Below are 9451 nucleotides of genomic sequence, written 5' to 3' on the forward strand. Positions count from 1 at the left end.
ATAGATAGATAGATAGATAGATAGATAGATGCTTATTTTTTTACACTTATGTTTTTTTTTCATTATTGGTACAATGTGATCCAGTCTGTTGGCAAACTCAGATGGTTGTGTTTGCTGTATAATTAATTTTAATGAACTGCTCTGTAGTTTTGGCGATATTTGTTGAAGTGTTCTGGATCTGTTGTCACGCACGCTGACTCGCATTGAGCACTTTTCTTATGTCACAGTTCTGCTGCACATCTGGCCCAGAGTTCAAATATAACTATTAGGTCTGGTATATACTCCGCTCACACCAAATCAGACCACAGACCTGATTTTTCATTCAAACCACATAGGCGGTGTAAAGGTTATGTTTCCCGGTCACAGCAGGGTAGAAGTGGCATTCAGAGATGAGTTTAAATAGCCTAAACGTGTGTTGGAGGTGGTTGTGGTCTGTGTGTATAGAGCTGGAACTGAAGTGATGGCCGTATGTAATGACTGAGTCAGTGCTGGTCAGACTGAAGCTGTATGTGTGCAACTGTGAGTTGCTGAGTCACTAAGCTATGCCACGCTGACATCTTGTGTTAACTTCATTGTATTGCGGTGGAGCAATTTTCAATTGTCATTAGGAAACCTGGGCTCAAATTCCAGCCGTTTTGTTTTAGTTTTTTGCTTTGTTTAATACAGTAAATAATATGAGCAAGGTGTTTAAAGGCAAGGCACAACCTCATTAATCCATATCCATAATTCCTATCCTTATTAAACAGCCTTATGCCAGTTTTTGTGCTTGAATTTTTTCTTTCCTCTTCCAGGTTGCACTGCTAGATGTGGACATCTGTGGGCCATCTATACCAAAGATAATGGGGTTAGAGGGGGAGCAGGTATGTCGTATATCTCTGGCTTCATTGTGCTTCTTTCTTGTGACAGAATGCTGAGATATCTGACTGATTTATAGACAGGGAATCTCATTCTCTGCTTGTTTTCTCTGTAAGGTTCATCAGAGCGGCTCAGGCTGGTCCCCAGTGGTGAGATCTTTTAAATCTCTATTCTTTTGATTTGTGTTCTCAAGCATTTGTTACATTCTCAAGCATTCTTACATATGCATATATTCTCTCTGACTAGTATGTTGAGGACAACTTGGCTGTCATGTCCATTGGCTTCCTGCTCAGTAGTCCAGATGATGCTGTTATCTGGAGAGGCCCCAAAAAGAATGGTTGGTACTTTATTTTAGCCCTGTCTTCTGTTGTACACATCAGGAATATAAAATTGTTCATTTTCTTAAGTAGTTTAAATTGCATTCCTCAAAGACATGCAGTCTTATTTAGCTGTGAGTTGTATTGGAATCCAAACATGGCAAAAGTGTGACAATACGTGGTATCTGACTGCAGAGCAATTATTTTTGAATCTATGGATCTTAGGGATATGCCGGTATCAAATTCTCATGTTGCGATTAATTGCTAATGCTTTTATCACGGTATTGAAATTTAGTTTTAAAAAAGTGCTGTCATAATACAGTATAACAGGTTTAATAACTTTTTTCTTATAACAAAAATAACTGAACATTTAAATGCAATAAAGCAATACAGAAAAATGTATAAAGTTAAAAGTTTTACACAGATTAAAGTGCAAAAGAACTATAAAGACCAATAGGTATCACTTTACAATAAGACCTCATTAGTTAACCTTAGTTAATGCATTAACATTCACAATGAGCAATAGCTACATTTGCTACAGAAGTTATTAATCTTTGTTTAAAAAATACAAGTCTTAGTTCATGTTAGCTCATTAAATAACACAGTTGCAACTTTCGATTTTAACAACGTGTTATTAAATATTGTAATTACCTAAGATTAATGAATGTTCAGAAGAATTTTTCATTGGCAGTTTGTTAACTAATTAATTAACTAATGTTAACTAATGAAGCCCTAATGTAAAGTGTGACCGAACAATAAAGAATCAAAACACTTTCAAACAATATCTAGGGCATGTTGTAGTCCAGATTAAAATGTAAAAAAAGTTTGAAAATAAATAGCCTATTAAGTCTAAATATTTAAGTATTTGGCGCTGTGATGAACATTATTCATTATTATTATTATTATTATTTCTGCAGTTTAGCGCCATCTGCTGTCAGAGAGTGAAAGTGCGCTTTCATCCAGAGCGTCTCTCACATGTTCCGCCATGTGCTTCACGTCCGCTTGTTTACATCAGAGTGCGCACGCGTCTTTCACGCAGCATACAGCGGTGTTGTGCATTTTGACCAGTTTATGGGAAAAGTATTCTTAAAATGCATTCAAAATTCTGAATAATTTGTAATATATAATTATTCACGGTATTTAGAAATGCCCACGATAACAATATCGTGCATATTCATTACCGTGATATATCGCATTACCGAATACCGGCACAAGTCTACAGTGTATTATACTGTTAAAAAAAAAAAAAAAAACTTTTTTCAGGTAACCTAAAATGTACACAAATAGCACATTAAAGTTAAAAGTTACACACTTTTTTTGTGCGCGCGCTGTACAGGTCTGGTATAAAGAATGTTTTTGCTCAGGTGGCCGAAATGTCCACCCAATAGAGAAAAGTTTTGCTCAGCAAGAAAAAAAATTAGAGGGAACATTGGTTGCCGCTTGATTATTTCATGTAAAAAAAATAAATACAAAAAAAGAGGAAAAACTTTAAAGGGATAGTTCACCCCAAAAATTTTAAATTAGGTCATCATTTACTCAAACCTGAATGACTTACTTTCTTTTGTGGAACATAAAAGAAAGTATTTTGAAGACTGCTGGTAACAAAGCTGTTTTGGTTACTGTGGAGGAAATTTTATTTCTATCTGAAATATTAATATTATTTGCTTCACTGTACTAAAGAGTGTTCTTTAGACTGTCTCTGAGTGCTTCAGTTTGCTTTAATGTGCTTGAGTTTTTGATGAGCTGAGAGATAACAGGAAATCTGTTTGTGTATGTGTGCAAGACAAGTGTGTGAGACAGAAATGTTATTTTAGTTTCTTAGACGTCCTGGCTACTTAGAAAATGATTTGCATTAAAGGGATAGTTCACCCAAAACTGAAAATGTGATGTTTATCTGCTTACCCCCAGGGCATCCAAGATGTTTTTTGGGTGAACTATCCCTTTAAATTCTTAGAAACGCATCTGGAGGACATAGTTAGGCACCTTAAATGGACATATATGTTGAATATGCAAAAGCATCCGCATTTGATGACGGTATAAATGTTGAGTTTGGGTGTTCTATAGCCAACCTTGAATGACTGTATGAATGTAGACCTTTTCCTGCAGGAAAATAAATATTCAAACGACTTGCCTTTGGAAATGGAAAATTGCCACCACAGTTACCAATGACTTCCATTGCATGAACGAAACAATCTGAGATGTTTCTGAAATTATAATCTTTTATGTTCTATAGTTTATGTTAGGCCGTTGTAGTGTAATAAATATTGTTGAATCAAATAAAATATTTTTTTTCTAAAGCTACTATTCATAATGTCTATTTAATACTTTCATTTAACACAAAAATAGCTTTAAATAATCTTTTGGGGGTATTTTTACAGCCAAATAGAATTTGTGATTAACTAGATTAATCGATACATCATGTAATTAATTAGATAAACATTTTAATCGACTGGCAACCCTAGTTTTAATGTTTTTGACAGAAGTCTCTTACACTCACCAAGGTTGTATTTGTTTTTATTTTGTTGTTAAATATATATATATGTGTAAAAAATAAATATAAGAAAATAAAATTAATACATTTTTAAAAAGTAATTATTCCAATGACACAACGCTGAATAAGAACCGTTATTAATAATTGAGCATCAGTAATAATTAATAACTAAGCAGCAAATCAGCAGATTAGAATGATTTCTAGAGGATCATGTGACACTGAAGACTGAACTAATGATGCTGAAAATTCAGCTTTGCATCACAGGAATAAATCCATTTTAAAATATATTAAAATAGGAAACATTTATTTTAAATTGTAATAATATTTCACAATATTATTGTTTTTACTATATTTGCACATGCAAATACATGCAGCCCTGGTTTCTTTCTTCTGCTGAACACAAAAGAAGAACTTCAAAATATCGTCTTTTATGTTCAACAGAAGAAAGAAATTCAGTTTTCAATCACACAATTTCTACCGGAGCATAACTACAAAAACGTATGTTCATTATAAAAATGCCTATGGTGTTATGAGTTTTTTTTTTTTCATGACATTTCCAGTTCTAGAAATTTCAAATGAATGGCCTATTACACAAAGCCAGTTTCCGTGGTTACCCAGATAAGTTTCGTTTGAGCGGTGTTCATGACCATAGTAACTTAAGCTACAAGGCTAACCTGTTCTGGAGCTGGTTTTATTCTGGGTAAGAGATCATAAACCAAAACTGGACTAATCAACTGTGAGCAAAGGGACATACATCTGACACAACAATGTGACACTCCCTGTATTTCATTAACCGAATTAAAGTACTTCACAGTGAAAGAATTTTAGAGACAATATCATCTATCCTTCGGTGTTAATATTATTGCAAAATTTGCTATTAACAGATCCTTCATTGTGCTCAAATTGGGACGCTAGATGGTGGTATAGGGTTATGTAACAGAAATGTAATGTGAGCATCACTAGGTAGGTATTGATGGCAAAAAATGCCTAGGTTGACATGTATGCTCTAATATCTAAAAATGCTCTCTACATAGGCTACCTAGAAAAACTACTATATAGGCAGATATTCTGTTATGCTCAAAAATGCTGTCTACATAGCAGCTCACTAGGTATTGCTGTCTATATAAGCAGGTCTGTTACTATTGGATATGCTAGGTGTATGTTTTTAGTTCTAAAAGTCTTTTCTCTGTCATAGGAGAATCTGAAGCTCAACATTTCCTCCAGTGCTAAAACAGTGCAAGACATGAAGAGTAAGTGTCTACCTCATATGTGTCCTATTGTATGTGCTCTATGATGCATATCCTCTTTCCTTCACATTACTGTTGATTTTCTGTTTCTAGATCGAATGAAGTCATTAATGGAGGATGTCAATAAAATGCAGAGCGAGCTGAAATCCTGTCAAAGTAACATGGACACAATCAGTAAGAAAGCCACCAGTGAAATGTAGGTTCTTTCTGAATGCTCTAATCTACAATACAAAAGACATTACATTCCTTGATCAGTGTGATAATAGCTGTGTGGGATGGGATTGTGCAGGACTCAGTGTAACAAACAAATTGAGGCCGTGAAAGAGGAATGCGATGCAAAAATCGCAGCTGCCAAACTGGAAAAGCAAAAAACATCTGAAAAAGTTGCTCCACAGGTACAGCTATGCGAAAAAGTGGCCTAAAATGCCTCCTTTATAGTGATTCTTATCTTTTTTGGTGTCTCTTTCCCCCTTTCCACTGACACAATCTCTGGCCTTCACAGAATGCTGATGGTTCCATGCAGAAAGTCTCTGTTTCGAAAGCCAAATTTGATGTTCCTGCTACAAATCATTCAGATAAGAATGCGGCAGAACCTCCAAAAGGCAAACCAGATGTGGATTCACAGTCTATAAAGGATGCTCACGTCCAAACCAATGAGTTAGTTGTGGAAAAGGATGAGGAAGGTATGAGTTGCTTGTTTAAGTCTTCTTTGTGGTTTCTAGGTGGTTGGTTGCTGGCTTGAGTCCCTTATTCAGTGCAAGTCAGATCACTCAGAAGAGTAATAGCAAAGCTCTCCTCAAAAAAAAAAAAAGAAAAGAAAAGAAAAAACACGATTTTAGATTTTTCATGCTCGTTGCACAATGTTATTGATCTTATCTTGAACGATTTATCCATGCATGTTTTTCTTTATTATTATTTTTTTTTATTCATTTATTTTTTTTTTACTTTTTAATGTTTAATCAAAATATCATAATGCAGATCTTCTGGTGAAATGGCAGACTTCTTTCTTCTGATAACGTATGCCCAACTTTTCCAGTTATTTTCTCTGCTTAAACCCCATCCCTGCAAGCTTATGTTCATCTGCTTTTTTTTTTTCCAGCGCAACCTTCACACCTCAAAATCCATTTATCATTTAATGCTTAAACCTTTCCATGTTTTCTGATAATCTCTTACACTTGGATGTAAATCATAGTACGGAAGAAAAGATCTGTCGCTACCTCCATTAAATCATGACTTGCAACCTCTGGCTAAAATACAATTGGCCCCCTAGTGGCAGTCGTAATGAATTAGAAATTTGCTCATTTGCTTGGACAGTTGCATACTGTTTTGTCACACAAAATGTATACACATCCGTGGCTCAAATCTATAGAAGCCCGTTTCCGCCACTGAATAAAAAATAAAAAAGGTAATTGCAACTTTTTATCTCGCAGTTCTGACTTTTTTTTCTCAGAATTGCGTGATACAAACTCGCAATTGCGTGTTATAAAGTGAGAATTGCGAGATATAAACTTGCAATTCTGAGAAAAAAAGTCAGAATTGTGAGATAAAAAGTCGCAATTACCTTTTTTATTTTTTATTCAGTGGCAGAAACGGGCTTCCATACAAATCACATCCAAAAATTCTGCATCTGCAGAGAGTCCGAACTTCACACAGCCTCCCATGCGACTCTCCATTGGAAATAAGTGACTTTGGGTATATAGTCTGTCATTGTAAACAAAACCGTGAAAATGTGGTTTTAGGTTTCCATAATATCACTCTTAATAAATGTGCCCTTTTAACGCTGTTCACACCACAACAGTGTTAATTTCGTTGACGAATAATTTTTTTCACCAACGAAAACGAGACGATGACGAACTAAAACTCGTTAAAAATGACAGAAACTATGACGAAAATCTATTGACATTTTCGTCAACGAATAAAAACGAGACGAAAATGTTAGAACACTCGGTTATGTCTTATGTGAACATAAACAGTAAACATACAGGAGAATATTGGACGTGTATCAGTACATTGCATCCGTGTATCCAGTTTTAAAGGGACAGCAGCCTAATTTAGTTGCTATTGTCTGTGGCATTGATGTTAATCAAGCAACAAAAGAAAGCCCGAAAGACTAATCTAAATTTATTTATAGAAATAAATGTGTCTGCTTGAAAGAATGAAGAATATGGTAAACAAGTTGCTATAAAGAATGCATAATTAGCCTATATAACCATTGATACAGATGACTAAAATATGACAAACTAAATTGCATTTTAGTCAAAAGACTATGACTAAAACTAAATCAAAATTTGCTGTCAAAATTAACACTGCACCACAACTATTACAGTAAAAACACAAAGGAACAATATTGTTGGAATTACTTTCAGAACCCAATTTTCCAGCTAAAAACAATGACAGTCAAGCAGAATCCACCTGACTCAAGCTCTAAAAGCAGCAGACAAGATATCTTAAAGTATGGACGCTATTATAGTTATCGTTATAGATATCACTCTTTGTTTGAACAGGCCTTCAGTCTTGTAACTTTCTTACAAAAAAACAAAATTCTCCATGTACCTTCAGTATGTGTTTTAACAACAGTGTCTGCTCCTCTAAGACTCGCCCATCCCCACCTCCAAACCAGCCAATAAGAATGAGACTCTTAACAAACCAGCCAGGGAAGAAGTTCCAGAAGCAGAGGTGGGCGTCAAAGCACCGGCTTCAAGGGATGCAGGTAGAGTAATGGAGAAAATCCAGCCATCAAAGCACCACACACACACATTACTAATTTTCTCTGTCTTCATACAGATGCTGTAATGGATGAAGCAGAGATTTTAGACCCAAAGGAAGATGACATGGGGATTGGAGACGAGGAAGAGGAAGATGCCAAAATCGAGGACAGGAAAGAGGAAGACGCAGCAATTGATAAAGAAGATGTCATTATGTACGACAATGAGGGCGAGATAGAAAAACAGCTCTCCAGGATTAAAGGTGCTCTTCAGTATCATGCAGAAATATTCATGATATAATGTAATTAAACTACTATCTATTTATTTTACAAACTGAGGGCTGACTTTCTCATTTATTTTCTGTGGTAATTGACAGCATGTCCCAGAATGCTGTTTAATCTGCATTATTGTATGTCATAAGCACTTTTGTCCTATGCAATAAAATTACAAAGGATTTTCTGCTTTTACAGATGAAAATCAAGGTGCTGGTCAAGATCTAGAGGATGATATGGCAAATTATAACGGTGATGATGACAACCAACCGGAGTCTGAGGATGGGAAGCAGGCAGAGCTTGCTGAGATGTAGTTCCTGATCACATGATGAGCCTGTTGACAGCAGCCATCCCTCCAGCTAAAGACTGTCACAGACTCTCATTAGTGACTGTTCTGAACCTCTCAACGGTTGGAGAGGACACCTGCTGTAAAGACTGATTTGTGCTGGGAGAATACTGCACTACTGTGTAATGAAGGATATGAGTTCAAATCTCATCCGTCTTACCAGGACAGGCATGGTGAAAACGTTCTTCTTCTAGTACTGATTTTAGGTTAAAAGGGTCATATGATGCGATTTCATTTTTTCCTTTCTCTTTAGGTTACAAAAGCTACTTTATCTTGTCTTCACGGTTTATGTTCTGTTTTGATGTCTAAACATTTTAGCTGCTGAAAAATGCATAGAAATATTAGATGTTTAGACTGAAAAACACTTATCACTCATTTAACAGTGCAATCCAGTCTTTTATTTGCTGTAAAAAGTTACTTTTATGTTAATGTAAAGAATTGCATTTTAATTTCTTTTTAACATTTAATGTTGGGAACTGGAATTTTTGTAGTTTTTTTGTAAGAAAAATGGGTTTCTTACTGAATTTCTGATCTCGTAATAAATATTTCAGTTGCACTTCTGCCTACAGTGTGCATTTAATGGGTTAATAATATAATTTAATGTAATATTATATAATAGCCTACCTCCATAAATTCCATTGAAGGTTGGACTTTGTTCAGCAAAATGAACCAAGTCTTGATTCAGTTGGAGCGTTATTTTTCAATAGTTGAGTTGTTTGAAACCGTACACATACGCAATCTTTGAACATATTCTAAATTGCAGCCAAAAGATATTCTATATGACCGATTTGATAACTGACTGAAACATGTCTGATTAGTTCACCTCCTGAGTGACACATCAGTAGGCAACTTGACAGCATACACCCGGGAAAAAGATGCAGGTAATAGAAAATATTTCATTTCAGTCATGTTTAAATGAGAAATGGTATTAATCTAGCCAGTTCCGTGTTGTTTATTATAGCTACGTTTATTTTTAATAAAGATGTCATACTAAACATATGAAACAATAATGGCGAACTTTGCAAAGAGTCTACTTCCAGAGAACGGGCCTCATTTATAAAATGTTGCGTATAAACCGTCCTAAATTTGTTCTAAGATCATTTCTCAAAAGTGCATAAGTGCGATTCAGAGAAAACAAACGTGCGCACGCCTCTCTTCCAGATGTGACATTTATAAATCGCAAATGATCTTGAAATTGTGCGCAGCTGACTGGTGTCA

The 9451-nt window shown here is 35.3% G+C and overlaps 2 protein-coding genes across 2 annotated transcripts in view; both read left to right on the forward strand.

The window, feature by feature from the left end:
- Positions 1-8487, forward strand: part of LOC107748971 (Golgi membrane protein 1-like) — a 14143-nt gene extending 5656 nt beyond the window's left edge. Inside the window, exons 4-10 of the mRNA XM_016564009.1 lie at positions 4859-4913; positions 5004-5106; positions 5200-5305; positions 5413-5593; positions 7504-7620; positions 7695-7877; positions 8086-8487. Of these exons, the coding sequence (XP_016419495.1) occupies positions 4859-4913; positions 5004-5106; positions 5200-5305; positions 5413-5593; positions 7504-7620; positions 7695-7877; positions 8086-8201 (861 nt within the window). The 3' untranslated portion in view covers positions 8202-8487. The remainder of the gene's footprint in view (positions 1-4858; positions 4914-5003; positions 5107-5199; positions 5306-5412; positions 5594-7503; positions 7621-7694; positions 7878-8085) is intronic.
- On the forward strand, positions 576-1402 carry LOC107748972 (cytosolic Fe-S cluster assembly factor nubp1-like). Its single transcript, XM_016564010.1, has 3 exons — positions 576-860; positions 972-1004; positions 1102-1402. The coding sequence occupies exons 1-3, from the start codon at positions 840-842 to the stop codon at positions 1342-1344; spliced, it is 297 nt and encodes a 98-aa protein (XP_016419496.1). The 5' UTR covers positions 576-839; the 3' UTR covers positions 1345-1402.
- Positions 8488-9451: the final 964 nt, after the last annotated feature.

This window comes from Sinocyclocheilus rhinocerous, unplaced genomic scaffold (assembly GCF_001515625.1).
Source record: "Sinocyclocheilus rhinocerous isolate Xijiao unplaced genomic scaffold, SAMN03320098_v1.1 scaffold470, whole genome shotgun sequence".
NCBI classification, from domain to species: Eukaryota; Metazoa; Chordata; class Actinopteri; order Cypriniformes; family Cyprinidae; genus Sinocyclocheilus; species Sinocyclocheilus rhinocerous.